The sequence below is a fragment of the Pocillopora verrucosa genome, chromosome 7 (assembly GCF_036669915.1).
Source record: "Pocillopora verrucosa isolate sample1 chromosome 7, ASM3666991v2, whole genome shotgun sequence".
NCBI lineage: Eukaryota > Metazoa > Cnidaria > Anthozoa > Scleractinia > Pocilloporidae > Pocillopora > Pocillopora verrucosa.
In genome coordinates this window covers 1,009,150-1,029,008 of record NC_089318.1, presented here as the reverse complement: position 1 = coordinate 1,029,008, position 19,859 = coordinate 1,009,150, and the positions used below count along the sequence as shown (strand labels likewise).

The 19,859-nt window shown below is 37.9% G+C and overlaps 2 protein-coding genes across 2 annotated transcripts; both read left to right on the top strand.

Annotated features, from left to right (window-relative positions):
• Positions 1-7,876: 7,876 nt before the first annotated feature.
• LOC131774946 (uncharacterized) lies at positions 7,877-11,806 on the top strand. The gene is made up of 4 exons (XM_059091045.2): positions 7,877-8,208; positions 9,204-9,306; positions 10,371-10,531; positions 10,673-11,806. The coding sequence occupies exons 1-4, from the start codon at positions 8,191-8,193 to the stop codon at positions 11,291-11,293; spliced, it is 903 nt and encodes a 300-aa protein (XP_058947028.1). The 5' UTR covers positions 7,877-8,190; the 3' UTR covers positions 11,294-11,806.
• A 1,576-nt stretch (positions 11,807-13,382) lies between these two features.
• On the top strand, positions 13,383-19,748 carry LOC131774139 (tubulinyl-Tyr carboxypeptidase 2). Its single transcript, XM_059090165.2, has 11 exons — positions 13,383-13,716; positions 14,025-14,113; positions 14,822-14,878; positions 15,301-15,375; positions 15,790-15,867; positions 16,660-16,753; positions 17,265-17,310; positions 17,744-17,823; positions 18,395-18,478; positions 18,977-19,071; positions 19,259-19,748. Exons 1-11 carry the CDS (start codon positions 13,501-13,503, stop codon positions 19,314-19,316), a joined length of 972 nt encoding a protein of 323 aa, XP_058946148.2. The 5' UTR covers positions 13,383-13,500; the 3' UTR covers positions 19,317-19,748.
• Positions 19,749-19,859: the final 111 nt, after the last annotated feature.

The window sequence follows — 19,859 nt, the reverse complement described above, 5'->3', positions numbered from 1 at the left end:
AGTCTTGAGAAATGGCAGTCAATGTGGCAGATGGAATTTAACCCCAAGAAATGCTATGTGCGTCTCACTTAAGCGCGAACCGTCATCCCTTGCAAAATTTTACTTCTGTGGCAAAATTTTAGAATACGCAAATTCCCATCCATACTTAGGAGTTGAAATAGATAATAGACTTAGATGGAAGGAAAATATAAATCATATTTGTAACACCGCCAACAATGTGAGGCTTAGTTAAGAGAAATTTCTGGTTTTGTACAGAGAGCATCAAAAAGACGTTATATGTTACCTTAGTCCAGCCTAAGCTCGAGTACGCGTCCATTGCTTGGGACCCACATTGTCATGCGACATGCGACATTTTCAGACTGGAGGGAGTGCAAAGAGTATCAGTCCCTTTCTGTAGAAACGATCATGACTGGTCGTCAAGCGTCACGTCCATGCTGGAAAAATTAGAACTTTGCACCCTTGTATAAAAGAGAATAAGATCTCGCTTGATCATAATCTATAAAGTTATTCACGGTTTAGTTGACATTGAGATTAGCGGTTTTTTTAATTTCGGTAAAGAGACCCGTACCAGGAATAGCCATAGGCTTAAGTTTCTTGAACCTAACTGTAAGAAAGACGTTTTCAAATTTTCTTTTTCCCCAAGAACTGCTTGATAATGGAATCAGCTCCTCCCTGATATGCCTGATATTATGTATCTTGCCGAATTTAAGAATTACCTTGATGAGAGCGTGTCAAATTTGTATAGTTCACTTTTTATTCTGCATTGTAATTATTGTAGCTTTCTCGATATGATCGGTGCCAAACTCAGCGACCAAAGGTATTTGAAGCATGCAGGCCGTTTTAAATTTACCATACAGTGCAGCAACTTCCCGTGACAGCCCACCGCGCTTCAAAACCGAGCCAAACGCAGTCTCCTTTTCTCTTAACGGCCTCAGGCCGAAAGTAATTTCGTAAAAAGACGCTTCAAACGGCTCATGAAGGCTGAAAAATATCACAAATGCCCCGATTAGCATTTCATTTGACTTTATTGAGACATTAAGCCGGAGTTGTAATTTAGATATGCAATTTTCAGGGCTTTATTCATAACCCTCGTCTCATGTCAACAATTATTAAGAAAGAAAACTTTAATAGGTACTCCCCAAAGGGGCTTTTCAGCATCTATTTACATAACTTCATCAAATCAATAATATCAAAAACTAACGACTATTTACATTAATATCACTAATTATATCAAAACTAATAGCTGTTTGCAAGAATGTGACTCTTAAGTTTCTCCTTAAATGCCTTTAGGGAGGCACACTGTCTTAATTCTGGAGATATATTGTTCCAGAGCCCCGCCCCTCTAAAGGCAAAGGACCGCTGACCAGACCCTGACCTAAAGAATGGAATCTGTAGAGCTTCACGATTTCGTGTCCTACGATTATGAATGTCCGATCTCTTAACAAACTTACTACTCAAGTACCTAGGGGCAAGATGGTTCATGCATTTATAAGTCATGACAGTGGCTCTGAAAAATAAAGCTGATCTACAGAGAGCCAGTCTAGTTCGCGTAATAGAGGGGTCACATGATCGAACTTTCTAGTCTTAGTAACAATTTTACAAGCAAAGTTTTGCACTAGTTGTAACTTCTTGATGTTGGTCGTAGAAGTATTGGACCACACTGTCGAACAGTACAGCATTTTACTGAAGACTAACGATGATATTAATTGTTCGAGAGTTTTCCCATCAAAACTATTTTTTACTCGCAGGTAATTTAGTGTTAACAACCGAGTTGAAAACGTAAATTAGCCACCGTAAAGGGTAAAAAAGCTGACGTTTCGAGCGTTAGCCCTTCGTCAATCGCTCTGACGAAGGGCTAACGCTCAACAATCCCTGTACACTCGAGTATGTATTTTGTCAGGGCCTGGAGACTTGTTTAGCGGCAAAGATGAAATAATGCGTCGCACCTCTTCACACGACACACGCTTAAAGTCAAAAAGATCTCCAGCAGGCGGTCATGGTAACTGCTGCTCTGACCAAGTGATGTTATTAATTTCTGCAAGATGACTAGCAGCGAGGCTGCAATCTTACCAACTGACGTAAAAAATACATTAAACTCATCGGCGACTGTCTTCAGGTCTTTGGTATAAACTCGTTGAGGCTCTTTGTTCTTTGATGGAATAACGCGATTGATTACTTTCCAGAGTGAACTAGGATTGCTCTTGTTATGATGAACTTAAAGAAAAGTATAATTCCGCTCTGTTTCTCTCAGTATTTCTTTGATGGTATCCCTGGATTCTTTATATTTACTTCAATCCGAGGGGTCGCGAGACTGAAAAAAATTGCGGTGAAGTAGGTCTCTTGTTTTCATGAGTTGTTTAATGCCTTTTGATACAAATGGACAAGGGCGATGACGAATCCTGGTTGTTCTGACGGGAGCATGCAAGTCCAACGTGCGTCCAACAACATCATTGAGAGTGTTAAGTTTGGTATCCACATCACTGCAGCTAAAGATGGACAGGAGCTGGTCTGATTGGTTAGCAAGATCAGCGGTAAATACGCCCGGCTCATAGTTCTTATAACTACGTGCTGTTATATAGTGGGGCGAAGGCTTGGGTGCTTTCACCTTAAGCTCTACAAAAACTGGCAGGTGATCACTGATGGAGTAGTTGATCACGCCGCTACCACGTACCGACCGAGGGCAGGACACCAAAATAACATCGAGCAGGGGCTTAGTTGTAGCTGTAATCCTTGTTGGATGCTTAATGAGTTGTTGAAGATTCATCTCAGACGAGAAATTGTTTAACGCTCTGCTCTCCGCGCAGGCTTTCCGTAGATCACAGTTTAAATCCACAAGGATCACGATGGGTTTGTTAAGCGTCAGTGCTTACATGTAAGTAGGTTTCAGGGTATCCTCGAAAGCACTAAGGGGGCAGTCATCTGGTCGGTAGGTTGTACACACCACAATTGACTGTGTTTTCTTCCACTGAAGACTTATCCAGAGTTGGTGGAAATTTCTCTCGGAAATTGATGAAAGATCTTTTAAAACCTTAGCTTTCAAATTATTGCGAATATAGACACAAACGCCTCCCCCTCCCATGTGGAGCCGATCAAGTCTTGAGAGCTTGTATCCTTCCAAGTTCACCTCCAACGATGAAACGCTCGTGTTCAGCCAGGACTCAGAGATGGTAATAACATCGAATTTACCTCTTTTATTCAGTTCTTTAAGTTGGTTAAAGTGTTCAGAATTTCGGAGCGAACGAATATTTAGATGAAGAACTTTAAGTCTGTGAGAATCTTGAATTCGGTCTGAGTCAATAATCTCTGGTGGATGAACGGGCGATCTGGCTTTGTTTACATTGAACCTACTTGGTTGAATCTGGAATCCTTCTTAGGCCTATAACATATTGAAAATCTTGTTTCGGAATGAAACTCCGGCACGGCCTCCCCTGCTTTTGAAGATGTCCTGGTTCTTAAGCAGACGTAAGAGGTCTTGAGAGATGGAATATTTCGATCTGAGATTGAGTAATTGATTCCTTGAATAGGCTATTGTTGTGGTGGTGCAATAATTTAAATACGGTTCCAGTGAACTTTCTCTTCTTGTCGCAACGGCGTCTTCGTCCGGGCCAGGGTTAGCCTCTATATCCATATGGAGAGTCAAGTCCATCTAGAAATCTCGGCTAGGAAGAGCCAAGACGGTGGTACCATGTCTTGTAGTTCTGCTAATAGGAAGGTTCAAGTTCGAATTAGTTTCACACTCGTTACGCTTGAAAACCACTTTAAGGGCTGATCTCCGGTGTAATAGCCACAGCTGACGTCATGAGTCGCTTACCATCGGACTTCGCATAAATATAATACTGATAAAACGGTAATTGTGTAGTTCTCGGTAGTTCTCTGGTTCTCGTGGTTCTTATACTTTAAGGGTCACAGCAAAAAATCGCGTAGGAATTGAGCTATCGTGTCGTAAAAGCCCCATATGGTCGTCAGGAATCTGGTGATCTTTGTTCTGGCTCGGATGGTAATCGAACCTCCCCAGCCACAACGCAGGAAAATCGAGAAAACATAGGATAGAACAGAGCCTTAGAAAAAAGCGTGCAGCAAACATGGCGCATACATTCCACAAAGACATAGTGTGGTCTGCCTTGGTTTCATAAAAAAAGGGGAAAATCATTTAACCCTTGAACCCCTTCAAGTGACTAGCATCTAATTTCTCCTTACAATATCATCCCCAAATCACACAGAAAGGTCACAAGAAAAAACAAAATGATCACTATTGATAGAAGCTCTTGATTGTTAAACAAATTCTCCTTGTCAGCACCTTAGGAAATATATAGAGAACAGTATGAAGAATATGTCTACTGATGTTAGAGTGTAAAGGGTTAAGACATCCTCATCAAAGCAAAGGCCTAAAGATCAGTTATTTCAAGAATAACCTAATCAGGAGAACAGCAAGAGTCGTGTCGGCCTGTCAACCCACCTAACACCTCGACAAACACAGAAAATCATCTCGAACAAACTGAACGACCAACAACATGCTGTTACACATTATCAGAAAATATTTTTTTGGGGGGAATTGAAGTAATTTCCGCGGAAGTTATGACGATAAGGGGGGGAAAGTGGTAAGGAAAGGTCTCACTTATTTACGTATATACAAGACCAGAACACCGCTATGATGTAGGAAAGGAAAATACAGTATCGAGGGGAATGTGTGTACTACTATTCCGTCTTCTAGGATTTGGGGTAGTTTTCCGCCGTTCCGTCTTTTAGGACTGAAAGCAATTATCTTTCAAGAAATGTACACAGTTTTAAAAGCACGTGCCGAGCTACTTTTCTGCTCATTAGATCTTTTGTTTTGCCACGTCCTCGTTGCCATCGCTGTCATGGTTTTCTGAAGGTCCCCAGTAGACAAAGATGCTTAAGGTCCCTTGTAAACAAAGACGGCCAACGAAGGGATGGATTTTGATTGTTGCTTAAAAGGAGTTCTCAAAGGCAAAGAAAAGGGCTTCTAATTTGTAAAAGCGACGATAAAGACGTTCCCAGTGATCGATAGTTGTTTGATCAAGTACATCAGTTCATCTGAACCCAGTGTTCTCCTTTACAGGCGGTAACCGGTGACATTTACCGCCTGTAGTACCTCTTATAACCGTTTAAAATTGCTTGGAAATTCAACAGGTAAAAGGATTGCTTTACCGGTTTGAAAATTTATTTTACCTGTCATGCTTAAAATAAGGGAGAACACTGTGAACCACGAGGAATCGATCGATGGTGAAGGCAATAAAGCAGGAAAAGGGGAGATCAACAATATTTCTTCGTTGAGGAGGTGGGACACTTAACCAAATGCATAAATCGCTTGTGAAATTATATAAAAATCACCACGAAGAACTTCGTAAATTGTACTGGTTTCCGACAATTCATTCGCTGAAACCAGAGCAGACCAAAGCTTAAAGCTTGGAAGGACGTAAAGTTCTGACAATTTTGCAAATAACATTCACACACACACAGTAAAACTCGTTCCGCGATGATTACTTTAGCGGCCTGCCCTTCATAATTATCTTCTTAGGAGTTTAATTCATTAGACTCATCCTCATTGAAATATTTCCCGGAGTTACAGTTTATTGAAGGGTCATCGCCGCCAAATCGTGTGTCAAATTCTGTTGTGTAGAACTTGCGTACTTCGTAAATTCTTTGCTGAAAACACTAGAACACAAATTGAACAAACGGAAAGAAATTAGCAGGACAGAATTAAAATTACACAATCAAAACGGAATTTAAAACATCACAATCACAACGTCACAAAAACTGGACAGATTTTACATAACAGAATTTAACACACAATTTTTTGCGGCGATGACCCCTCACAATATGAATTTTTGCCACTTTTTGGTGGCAAATATTTGAATTCTCTCAAGTGCGACCCGGTGTCCCAGCGGATTTGGACCTCCTTAGATTTGGATCCCCCGATCCAAATGCGCTAGCGGATATGGACCCCCTCCGCGGATTTGGACACCCTAACAAAACTGAGTAAAAACATCATCCTTAACGTGATACCTTACGTTCCAGTGCGTACTAAGGTTTGTTTTTAATTCAAAACATGCGTATCGTTAATGCATAAGAACTGGCATCCCGTCGGAGGTTTCTTTTGATTAAGGGAAAATGGGCAAGAATTTAATTTAATGTCTGGAGAAAGGTCGTTTTAGAACTTTTTCCGCGATAGTCGAACACTGCTAGATTCAATAAGAGAAAAACTTGTGACACTAATTTATTTTGTCATTGTTCAATGCCTGAGTGTTGGGACGACATGGTACAGTGCGAGTTGTGCGAGGAAGGGTTACACATGAGCTGCGAGGGATTTAAGACCCGGAGGGCGAGTGGCTCTGCATTATCCGCAGATCGCCAGACTCAAGACGTCTTCATAATTGTTAAGGTGTTATTTTGGATCCCTCAACAGTTAATAATCGTTAAAATTAGAAAATAAGATTGAGTTCGATGTAATAGTCTCCACTTTTGTTAAGACACGGGCGGCCCAAGCTCCAGCTGTGAGATAATCATCTTGCATAGTCATAGCGGAATTATAAGAATTTGTATGAGAATATTTACGACCGCTCTAAGGAATAAAACAATACGTCAAATTCTCAATAAAAATACCTCACTTTACTCCCACAGCGTATCACTTGTTATCTGACCGCTTACTTTGATGAAAAGAACCCATTTTAGCGAGTTGTCCATTTCGAGGTTTTCAACGTACATAAGAAAAGCCCTTACAACGTTCAAATTTTTTCACTTTCTAGAGGCGCTTGAGGATTCTAAATTAAGATAAAATATTTCCAATAGAAATTTGTATTTTTCAAAGAGAAATATGGAAAAATATCAGACTCCTGGACGTTTCGTTAATCGAAGACCGTGTCCAGTGAAAATTTTGTTAGTGTCACGCTTGGATCTCTCCGCAATCTGAGTACAAGGTCAGCGAAACGGACAACGTTGGAATTTTTTCACTTCGTAGAAGTGCTTGAAGATTATAAATGAAGGTAGAATATTTTCCAACAAAAAATTGGTATATTTCAGAGAGAAATATGGAGTTAACTGAGGACCGTGTCAGCCGTGTCATTGAAAAGTTTTTAAGTGTCAAGCGTTTGCATGGCTAAGTACTCTGTATACAGGGTTAGCGAAAAACATCAAGTTCGAAATTTTAGGCTGCCTGGAAGCGCTTGAGGATTGTAAATAAAGGTAGAACATTTTGGTATTTCGAAGAGAAATATGGAAAAATATCGGACTACCGGACGTTTAATTATTTTAAGTTTAGTAACTTCATTGCAGGAACGTCAGCGACACCGACAGTTTGCGTTAAAATTCTTATTTGCTGTTTTGCATGGACAACAACCTCGACCACTCTTTCGAGCGCAAGCTCCTCTCCACGGGCAGGAAACTTCAACTGACCCTTGGTCCTATTTAACAAGGATGGCAAACTTCAATTTAAAAAAATTGATGAATGGATGAAAACGTGGTGGATCGACATTTTCACCTTCATCGCAATACTCGCAAGGGTTTTCGTGTTCCTCTTTAGCAACAACCGATCCATACGCGTTTACTGCCTCGGAATCTACAAAATCAATGGATTCATCTGATTCCATGCCAGATTAAAACGTATAGAACTGTTTTAAACAGAATTATTTTGTCAAGGTCTTCAAATTCACCGGAGAGAACGCAGAAGGTAATTTGAGACAACTTGACAAGGTAAAAATAACTGACCAATCAGAGGCGCTATTTAATCAAAAGCGAAGGTTCGGAACAAAAACAAACGACCGCGCTGCATCAAGGTTGGAAATGAGCCTTTGAGTGCAAGGTTTAACTCTTAGGTATAAGCTCAGATCTGGTAGAGGCTCGTGTCGCACTAGGGCGACCCTCAAGTTGAAAAAGGGCACTAGAGCGAATTAAAATATTCGACAATTTTTCAAAAATTGGCAAACGAGAACGGCTTAAATTCCTACAGTATGTATAGAGACGTTCTTCTGCCTTCCTCCCAGAATTCACTGCGGTGCGCAGATTCTAGCGCGAAGGTGAGGGAGCGCTCGTGTACTATAATGAAGGTTAGGTCTTCACCGACAACACCGACGGTTTGAAACTGAGTGATTTCGAAGAACACTTTCATCATTTTGCTTTCTCAAGGATTTTTTTGTTATCGTCAATTCAAATCGACGACTGCGAGGTGAAATAATGCGTTGCGTAACACAGGTTTGTGAAGTGAATATTTTCGATAGTTTACACTTTGTTGAAATGAAAAGAAAACATTCATTATTACTGCAAGCACTGCTACTATGATCAATGAATTTAACACAGTTATCATCCTGGCTAATGAGTCTTGGTTAAATTCCAATATAAAGAGTAATGAAAACTTCCTGGATGGATACAAGATCTTTGAAGTTGAATAAAGATTCTGGGCCAGATTTTCATGTTTTGGGTTTAGGTCTAAATGATCCAAAGAACTCAAGCTTATTTTTACTTATCCATGAAATCACAAGTACAATACAACAAAATAAATCCAACATGGTGAATATCCTGCATTGCAGGATTGCTAGTCAGGAAAACTCATGTTTATATCTATGAAGTTGGCGCGAGTTGTCAAATGTTATAACATAGCTAGTAAATTTGTGTAATCAAATTCAATTGCCGAAGCGTGCTTCATATTCCTATTGTGCACGCTCATGATGTCAGCAAACAAATCCCTCGAGAAAAAATTTTTCCATGGGGTTGAAAATGTTATAAAACAATTGGTTCATATGTCAACTGTGCGTTCATTGAGATATGAAGCACTTGGGAAATTTGGAGAGCACTCAAGAAGCTAGAGTTGCTCTCAGCTACGCCTCGAGCAACTCTTATGCATCTTTCATGCTCTCCAAACTTCCCGCATGTTTCATATCTCGATGAGCACACGCTGACGTATGAACCAATTGTTAATTGAATTCAAATGTAGATGTAGAATGTAGATTATGTTTGGTTAGGATTATACCAGTGCTCCCCCTCAACCAATCAGTTACAAAGCTAGTGCAATCACAACTTGGCTTGTCACAATTTCCTGTACTTTTGGCAGTCAGCTTCTTTTCATTTTTGAGTTCAATACCTTGTATTATTTAACTTTGTTCTGATATAATTGTTTTGATTGGTTTGGTTTTGGTTTTTATACATGGGCTTCAGCATAATTTAACCACTTTTTATTACATTAAATTCAGTGCAGATCATGGTCACATGGAAAAGCCAGACTTTGTGTATTTCTACTGAGTACTACAGTTCTCTCGTCACTTTTCATCTACCTGAGATTTTCAACTTCTGAAGGTAAAATTTGTACCTGGACCCTTAACAATCATCATGGATGCATCCAGGAAATTGTGCTTGAATTGTATTCTACTAATCAAATTCCATTTTGCCACATTACACTTTGCTCCATCATGTGCCATTTCCTTGTAAACAACCTGTATTTTATCACATATTCTAACTGCATTATCTGACACCACTGAAAAAAATTCACATGGAACTTAATGCTACTGATAGTTAATTTTCTATGCAATTCTCCTGCATTTTGACTTTTGCTACAAATAAAACTTGCTTTTGGCTACCTTGGACATAACCCAATCAGCGTTAATTCCTTGTATACAACCTGCATTTTGACACTTATTTCACACACACAGGGCACAGTCCAGATAGGCAACAACTAATTCAGTAGCCTTCTTGAAATAGTATCCTTTTCCCTTACTCAATGTATCTTCACTTATTCAAGATCGCAATATATCTTTGATTTGGGTCTATTGAAGGTACAGCAGAGTTTCAGTTTGCTTTTCATTGTAAAATTATGTGGAATTGTATTTTGAGGTGATTAACAGAAGATATAATTTTGATTTTCTCACTGTCAGATGAACAGCAGTAAGCATAGTCTCTTTTGCAACCATTATTTGGTCTGGTCACACAAAGTGTGCTCTCTCTCCGATGGGGAATAGAGGGTGTTGTATGACAAGACCAAACAACAGCTGCAAAGGAGACTACAGTAAGCATAGCATCAATACATTTCATTTTTGCTCAGAAATATTTAGACAATGGAGACAATAGACCACAAAAATCGGCGAGAGTTCAGATAAATTAGGTGTTTCTTTTGTCTTTCTCTAAAGGTGAAGTAATGTGATATTTTTGTTCTTTTGAAAGTTATGCTCTTTGCTGTTACTTAAATGAAAACATTTGGTACACAAAGTGTCCCATCTCAACCCACCCAACCAAAAAATTAACTCCTGCATGCTATGCTTACCCATGTCTTAATGTTGACATTAATTTTTGTAGTTATACATGAATGAAAAAGTATCAATTGTGCAAAAACCAAAACTGGTATTTTTTTAAATGGATTTTGACAGGTGACATAGAGGACACATACCCATTCAGGCAAGCAAGTGCCCAACTACATCTTATCATCCAGTTTCCAGTTTTGTACACTTCCGGTAAAGTCGAAGATCATGTCTTAAAGCGACAAGCAGAGTATATCTACAGTCTGCAAAAAAATCTGCAGAGTCCACATGTGAGTTTAAACATTACTCAGCTCACTGAATTCAAATTAATTTATAGGACTTTCAGGAGTGAGACTAAACAGAATAATTCTATCTTCACTCTTCCCCCCAGCCCCATAAAACCTGGTAAAAATTAGTTTTATTTCCTTTAGGTTGCAGCAGTTCATATTCTCTGTGAAAAAGACAAAGACCCCATTTTCATAAAAGCACAGAATTTGGAACAAGATTGGAAACTAGACTTCATCATTCTTGGTCGACGCATGCACTATAAAGATGCCTTTGAATTTGCCTCAAAACATTTGATTCGAAAAAATGTAATGGTTATGAACTCTGACTGTTATGTACATAGAGGATATGAAAAACTGGATGAAAGTATTTTGAGTAGGAAAACAATGTATGCTCTCACCAGGCATGAAAGTGAAGAAAATATTCGTCTCTGTGATGCCACAGATTTTTGTGGACCAAAGTCAAAATATCAAGGATCTCATGATGGATTTCTGTTCAGACTTCTTGCACCAGTTTCCCCTTGGTTATTGGACAAGATTGACTATCGCCCAAACATTGGAGGCATTGAGCAAGTTTTGATTTTCAACTTCAGAAAATATGGAGGCTTTAAAATAAAAAATCCTTGTAAGATCCTGCATATTGTTCATCATCACTGCAGTGGGGTGAGAAACGAGACTGAACGTGTTTTTCAAGGTCAACGTATTGATGACTATCTTCATGTTGCACAGCATGGAAAACTTGTTTTGGCGGAGTTTTCTGGTTTATAACATGTTGTTTGAGTGTCATTAAAGGAAACTCCTCTGGAGATAGTTCTAGTGTATTAGGATGGGTTTGAGTTAGAAACAAATTGCAAAATACACAAATGCATGTAAGTTTTTAAGTGTCTAAACAGCTTAGTACCTTAATATCTGTGTCATATTCTTTAGAAAAATTGCAATGTACACCTAAGCCTAAACTTAGCCATGGTAAAGACACTTTAAGGCTCAATCCTTAGTTACTCATTACCTGCCAAAAATTTAAAGAGCAGAATTGCTTTCTTCATTTCATATATTTATTAAAGAAAACTCAACACAACTCTCAATTTTACTCCAACAAACTATGTGAGCAAGTTTATATTTTCAGCAGAACTTCAGTTTGAATAAGTGTTACAACCTGACGAGAAAATGGATTACAGTTTGCAAAGAACATTTAAAACAAAATTGGAACAGTTGTGCAAATTTTTTGCCAACAAATTTATATTACCTTCACTCAACACTGACAATAAACTTACACTTGCAACATACAGTTTGTCAGTTACTTATTTTATTTCTTTTATTCTCTCAAGATCAAACTTTTTAAAAATTTCATGGTTAATAAGATACATGAAAAAATCAGTTCTGATTGGTTAAGATAAACGCAGTTTTAGGTAATTCAATGCAGAAGAGGGTTGATTCAGTGCAAAGAAGTAACAAACAAGTAACAAACCAAAACAATCCTCTCTTTTCTCTCTCTCAAGTCACTTTGGTTGACTGAAAAATTTTCGTTTTAGAATGACTTTTTTGTATTATCAATGGTGTCATTACGTTGGTTGACAGGCGGCCTAAAAACCGCCTGCAATTAATTTTTATCGTTCACAAAAAGTACCTAGAAAGTTAAAACGTGAGATATTTAGTTATAGTTAAGCTAATCGATGAAACTTTCATTCATTTAATATCTGAATTTTCTTAAACAGTTGGTTCGTAGTGGAAAGGCGAGCGAAGTTTTAATTTCAGTTCTACAACAAATATACGCTCTCGGTGAGTCTGTTCAATTTGGACATTTGTACCGTAAATTGTACAACAGAAACTTAAGGAATTCAATGAGAAAAGGCCGCATTAAATCCCCTTGTGTCTCTTTGGAGTGTACCATCCGAATTTAGTTCTTGTGGAGGAAAGACCAGATTTTCACACGCCATTGCTGCAAACAAACGAGCAAACTCTCATAACTTCAAAACAAAAAAGTTTGAATCTACTTACCATTACTTTCCTCGCCGATTACTTAATGAACTTAATGTTAACTTAAAAAATATATATGTTATTTATCGGCCAAGGGTCGGTCCCTACGGCTAAAAACTGTGACCTCATCCTTTGTTTTAACCGAACGCACAATGTCACTTGTAGAGTTAGAATAAATTATTTTAGCACTTGATACGCGCGCCTTGCTTCTGCATAATTATGATAAGCTCTCTCGTATTTTTAATAATACGTAATCACACTCGTGCTTACTTATTCCAAATTGCACTCGAAATCATGTGATTACCTATACAAATTAAGGTAAAGTTTCCGCACAGCCCCATACTATTGTAAAACAAATCTTTTTTCCCAATGGAAATGTATTGTTTTTGTCATTGTTTTCTCTGTTAAAGAACTGAGTGCATACTGTAGGATGGGGCTGTGCGGAAATTTTACCCAAATGAGTTACGATCACCATCAAGGATTGTCTTCAACACATCTTCTCTACTCATCGATTTAAAAGTTCGGCCATCTTCAGCAGCCCTGAACTTGGCCATAATTTGCTCGGTTTGCATCGGGAAAGTCGCATGCTGTGTCTTGAACGATCACAATGTATGCATAGTGATCGATGGGAAATGATCATCCTCATCGTCGCTCTTACGACCCAGAAGCCCTTTTCTTGCCCGTTGTGTATTCTTGCGAACGAACGCTCGGAAAGAGGATCGCAGATTCCACCCGATTCGCTCGTAATTAACCGCTTATATGCGGATTTAATTAGTATCTATTAGTATCAAATTAACGCAGATTCTCAGCGACCGGCCGCGCGTTCTAAGAAACTGGAAACTAACGGCATGAAGCAGCCAATTAAACATAAGTCTTCCTTTGGCATAGCAACGCACTAAGCTTGCGATTTTTCCAAAATTTTCTCCTGTACCAATGGAGTCTCAAAAGAAGAAGTGGGAGAAGTGTATCAGAATGTAAAAGCATGAGCTCTTATTGGTGTCATGGCCAATAAATTCCCTTCATGCGAAGACCAGGGAGACGAGAACAACAAAGATGTACCAAGTGAGGACGAGAGTGGAATACTGTTCTATGTGAACAAAGATGGTTTTCCTATTAGTAAGAAAACTTGGGAAAGAATGTGGCGTCATGTGGAGAAAATACATCCGAAGGGAGCACAAGTTGTGCAGAGTGTGAGAGAAAGTGAACACCTAGCAAAGGCAAGGCGCCAATTTGATACATGTTTGAGATCTTACTGGGAACAAAAAATCATAAATTATGAGAACCTCATGAGTAAAATTTATATTATAAGTATATACTTACATAAAACTGAAATTTAAACATTATCTCAACTATTGCAGACTATTCGTTTCAAAATCAAAGTTATCACAAAAACTGTCGTTAATAGTTGTAATGCTGAGTTAGTTTATGCCGCCAAAATATATTTTCAAAGACATAAAACTTATTTTTGCTTCTCCAAAACAACCAATTGATGTGACCTCAATGTTTCAATGTTAACTGAATGTAGGTTCCATATGTAGCTGTACCTGTGTTTACACCAGTCATGTCAGTGGAGGAGAAGCTAGGATTGATTCAAAACTACCTACAGCAACTGCAGTATCCTTGTAACAACATCACGACATTGATTACGAAGTCTTAGCAGTCAAATTGTGTCTGGTTTGAGCAAATTTCATGTTTCTTCCCCAAGTGCGTTGTCTACAATCTCATTCCCCTGAGTGGCTCAAATTCTTGCTTGTATTCCTATCCTAGTCATGGAGGTTCAAGACCCTGAATGTTGAATTGTAATGTTACAGACAAGTGCATAGAAATATGATTCCAAGTTTGACGTCATTTGGAGAGTTTTCACTGAATTTCAGATATGGCCACTTACTAGCAAAGTTTACCGTCTGTGAGCCAAGTGATCACCTTGTGGTCCTCTGCAGAGACCAGAGCACATACACTTATTCACAACTTATGCAAAACTTATATAGTCTATTGCATCTTTAACCCTTTAAGTCCTGCTAGTGACCCAGACAGAATTTCTCCTTACACTATCAGTACAATATCAAGCAGACAGGTAATGAGAATAAAGGAAAATATCAATTAGGGGATTATTTGTTGATCCAATACCAAATTCTCCAAACTAGAATCATGTAAATTGTATAGCAAACAGTAAGGAGAATCACTAATGAGATCTTGGGAGTTAAAGGGTTAAGAGACTTGTAGACTGCATTTTTTTACAGGCTTCTTTTAGGGATATGCGGCAAACTTTTCTTCTTTGACTTGTCTTAACTATATTGAATTTTTTTAACATGGTTGTCACAGATATAATCATACAGGGACTCAATTTTTTGAGATTAAGAAGTGGAGACCATTGACAGGGTACTGTTACCAATGTTTGTGTCCCTTTTGGATAATGATTAATCTGATCCCCAAATGGCTTGTGGTAAGATCCAAAAATGGCATGGAAAATAGTGAATTAGGCCACATGCCTTTCAGCTCTTTAATTTTCCAGATTTGACAGCCAATTTTCTGAGATTATAACATTTACTAAACTATACTTTACTAGACTCTTCCATTTGACAATGAGCGGTTGAGTTGAAAAGGAAAATAACTGAATTACAGACATGCTGAGCTCTTCATTAGAATATGATATTAAGTGCTCTGTTAGAGTAAAGACATGCAGTTAAATAGCACACAAAAATTACCATAATACATGAAATGCATTTTCTCAATATTTTACTGAAAAGGTTGTATCATGTGAAGTTAGTCTATGATTAGCAAAGAATTTTGTATCTCTGCAGGTTGATGGATACAGCAAGGGAAATTATAAAAGAGTCCTTACCCATTAAATGCCTTGAAGCTGTTATTGTAGGATTGTATCCTTTACTCTTGTACATGTAAGCTTTCTCTTGCAGAGTGTTTGTTGGGCACCTCATGAGAGAGAATTCCCCAACTACCATACAGAATTTGAAATTCATTGACTTAATTTTAATGGCCTGGTCTTAATTTTTCTACAGATGAGGAGAATATCCACTCAATTATTCTGCTGCTTCATTTCCAAATGGAAACTCTGTCCTTAAGTAATGACAGATTTTTTTTAGTTTTGAATTGAGCTTATTGCTCTAATGAATTATAGCTGTGGGATATTGATCAAATGAAGCCTTTAAGTGCTACTGTGGTTCTTTCTTTATTCACTCCGAGCTTTCGCCGTTCTACGGCATCATCAGGGATGATTATAGCTGTATTATTAACAAAGGAATCAAACATTGGACACTTAACAAAAATGAAAGATATATTACATGTGGTATGACTGAGATGCAGCGGTTTACCATCAGTTTTAAGACACAGTTCAATGGACACTACTACAGGTGATAACCATTATGCAAACTAAGCAAGCTAAGGTTGTTTGAAAAGGATCATGGGAAAGTGAATTAAGCTGCTGAGGTTGCAAAACGATCTGAATGAAGCAATAATTTCCCTAGCATCTGAGCTTTAATTTCCAAGATTATTACAACTGATTAACATATAATCAATATGTCCTTTTCAGATAGGGACTGACAAAACTTTCTTTCCATTTGTGTGAATGACTTGTTTATTTACGCAATAGACTTTGCTTCTATCAATTTTTCAGAGCAATAACAAGAGCTGGGGGCAAGTGCTCCTAACATCCTAAGTGGTTAATTACACCAGGAAACTGATAGAAAGTGTAGTCTAGTGCTTTTATAATTTTAATAATATTAACTTAAAACCAAACATGATATGTTTAAATTTTCTATGGGTTTACTGGTAGAATATATGATAGGTTTTTGACCAGTTACCGGGGCACTCATACTATCTCAGTTATTTTGTTAATCCTTCAACTCCCAAGATCTGATTGTTAATTCTCCTCTCTCGCTTCTACACATTACCTTGTTAACTGGGTAGTTATGAGAATTTGGTGTGGGAGCAAGGTAACATCTTCTGCCTGATTAATTTGTGTATTCTTATAAAGTGTTTGTTGGATAATGTATGGATATTTTAGGGAGAGGTTACATGTCAATCACTTCTGGAAGTTAAAGGGTTAACATAAATGTAGTTTGGTTCTGCCCCGAAAGTAGTTGTTATTTTTATTTTTGTTGTTGTCTTTGTTTTTTTTTTTAATGACTGTGGCTCATTTTTAGGCATGTGGTGCTTGGAGTACACTACAATGGCAAATTTGGGACATTGGGATTAAGCAGAAGAGATGACCTCATGTTCAAGCCCTTGAAATTTAAAGTACACTTTAAGACATGACACCTTTAATTGTGCTTTGCTCTTTTTCTCATTACACTGCTATGGCTGCTATGTGTTATTACTGGCACTTATTTTCCCCTTCTGTTAATTCCTGTGTCTTAAACCAGGACCTTAAGACATTTAGTTGAAATTTAATCATGAGATTGTAAGACAGAGCAAAATACTGACTTTGTGGCGGACTACAGAGGCATATGGGATATTAAGATCAAATTTGTAAGTAGCCAAACATTTGACATGACTGCCAAATACAGTTTGAATGTTTCTTCGACAATTAATTGCTAAGTACTTTGTAGTAAAGTTAAGATTCAGGAAATTTCTTGTAATAAACCTTTGTCTAGTCACTTTGGTCATAAATATTACTGTAAGTTGTACATTTATTGAACCAAGTGTCACCTTCTCAAGACATATAGTGTGTTGAGACCATCACTCAAATTTCTCTTCTATTCATAGAAATATTGACCACTTAGAAATATTTTATTTCTCTCTTCAACAGAGTCTCCTGGATTTACTTGATGACTTCACAAAGTCATATAACAATTGTATGTAGCTTCTTGTGCATTGCTGTGTGTAGCTGACATGAAATGCTTTTTTGCACTCCATATGAACCTTCTCGTAACTCCTTGTGATTATTATTTTTGGTTTGTAATAGCAAGGGTTCATAACTGTGAGCTGCGATAGAGGAAACCTAATTTCAAGTTCTGTGTCAGAGCTGTTAAGTTATTTCTAATAATGTTCCATCTTCTTTTTAATGAGGGGAACATGCTGTAGTAAAACTCATTCCAATCAAGCCTTGATTTGCAGAGAAGCCAATCATAATAGTCCTCTCACACAAACAGCTCAAACTAATTTCTCCTGAGTGACTGCGTATGGGGGAATGGGGATTGTCTGTGAGGAGACATTTTACCAACAGATATCTTTCTACATGAGAATAGGAGTACTAATTTCAAAACTGTTTTTTTTTCTTCATTGCAGATCTTCATAATGTAAAGAAAATAAAACTGAGTCTTCCTGTAGTTCATGATATTCACAGCTGTGAAAGAATTCAGTGGAAGGTAAAATTTATGTTGAGCTCACAGTCCATTACTGTTTTAGTTGATACCTGTTTCTCTGCCATGAAGAGACTAAGGAGCTGGACCACTCTATTTAAATAAGATGCCAGACTATTGCGAATAATCTGGGTTCAATTGGTGCCAATAGCTTCTGTGACTGTTTCCTGTTACCTACATAATTCTCTAAGGCAGACTATAGCCAACATTACTGTTCCAAAATGCTTCTCTTGTACCCCTGGCCCGAACAAGGACTTAAGAATTTTTTTCTCTTTTTTCAATTGGGCTTCAGTTAGTAGCATATACTTAAATTTGAAAGGCTTTAAGCTTTGCATACTGTAAATAGGTTTCATTAAAAGGTGAATGATCAACAGAAGAAAAGTAATGGCTTGTACTTTGGCTCTCATTGATGAGCTTGCAATTAGCCCTCCTACTTCCTCTAATAAGTCCCGTATCTAAAGGCCCTGGAAATTATGACTCCTTTCAGGGAACTTCTTGGAGCAATCATAGTTGTACTGTCTCTTTTTGACTGATTTTTAAAGAATCTTTGGTTAACTCTCTGAATTTTTTCCTGTAGTACCTGACTTTGAGTCCACTGAAGACAAAGCAACCAGAAATGAAGAGCATCTTGGATAGATTCACCCGAGAAATCAGAGTATCGGTAAAACAATGTTCAAGTGTGTTTTGAATTCAATATCGCTATAAGCAGCCTCTTCTCTAGTAAGACCACTGTCTAAAACTGTAAGTGTGTAACAGATCCCACCCTAATATGCCTCTCTCTCTGTCTCTGTCTCTCTCTGGTTTTGGCTTGGTTGCAAAATAAACTTTTATTTGAAAGCTTTTTAGTTTCTGTCTTGAGTTATCTTATTTTCAATAAATTTAGAAAATCAATTTAAATAAATTATTTAAATAAATTTTTAAATAAATTTTAAAATTTTCAGACAATTCTAGAGAAAAATAATGATTTGCGTTTTCTCTCAATGAGTTTTGAATTAGCTCTCCCTTTAATGAGTCCCACCCCTTCCCTCCCAAGTAGAATCCTTGGAAATTGATAGTAGAGTAGTTATCCTCTCTCAACAAAGATGACTTATAATCATAGCCATTCCATGTTAATAATCTCAAATTAATGGTGCAACTTTAACTGTAATTGTGTTTATAGTTTCATTCCTATCAGATCAGTTATCCAAGGAAGCCTGACGCCTCCAGTACGCTGACTCAAACAGAGAAAGCAAGAGGTTCAACACAACTTTCACCGTAAGTATTTTAGTTGCTCCAGACCTGTTTACATTTGAATGAAAATAATTGCAGTTCACTTGTCTCGACTGTGAACCTAACCCCTCAGTGAGACTTCCGTGTAGACGCCAATTTACGTAGTAAGGGACTTATAGTGACGTTTTCAGAATTACATGATGCAAAGTATGTGCGTGTATTTTGTCATCAGGCGGAAGGACAGACACACGCCATCCAGTCCTTCGCGAGCGTACCATGTCAGAGTATGACGTTATGTTGAAGTGGCATCTGTCAATCATTCCCACTTCATACTGGCATACCGCTGGTAACTTATGACACAGCGTGGAACAGTCACATGGCTCAACAGTAAAACCAACGACCACACTGAAGGAGATTCCCGTACTTAGAATACGTCGTAGAGCTGTTCCTAGGGGACTGGGCACGTTTTAAAAGTCGTTCATACCTATAGAGTCATCGAAGTCAGAAGGATTAGGCGCCTTCGTCAGAGAGTGAAGTTTATCACCTCGTTTTCTAACACAAGGAAACATCTCTTTTTCTAGTCAACTCTTCATTGAGGGCAAATTACAGTTTTTCATATTAAAGTGTATTATAAATAAACTCTCAATATACTGGAAAAAATCGTTTCAATCATTTGTTACTACTCTTAATCATTTTTGAAGGAAAAATTCTCACACGAAAACGGAAAAATATCCAAAATTTCAAGCTTTCTTTCCTAGCTGTACCATGCGTTAGTCACTCTAACCATTTACACTCAAGCGAGTTATATCTTTAGACTTCTCCGGTCTTCATCC

Excerpts from the sequence above, each read along its gene's own strand:
- LOC131774139 (XM_059090165.2), top strand. The coding sequence starts at position 13,501 with ATGGCCAATAAATTCCCTTCATGCGAAGACCAGGGAGACGAGAACAAC. Across the intron at positions 14,114-14,821 it reads AACTACCTACAGCAACTGCA|ATATAATCATACAGGGACTC; the intron begins GTATCCTTGTAA and ends TGGTTGTCACAG. Across the intron at positions 16,754-17,264 it reads TCAAGCCCTTGAAATTTAAA|AGTCTCCTGGATTTACTTGA; the intron begins GTACACTTTAAG and ends TCTCTTCAACAG.
- LOC131774946 (XM_059091045.2), top strand. Across the intron at positions 9,307-10,370 it reads GAGATTTTCAACTTCTGAAG|GTGACATAGAGGACACATAC; the intron begins GTAAAATTTGTA and ends GGATTTTGACAG. Across the intron at positions 10,532-10,672 it reads AAAATCTGCAGAGTCCACAT|GTTGCAGCAGTTCATATTCT; the intron begins GTGAGTTTAAAC and ends TATTTCCTTTAG.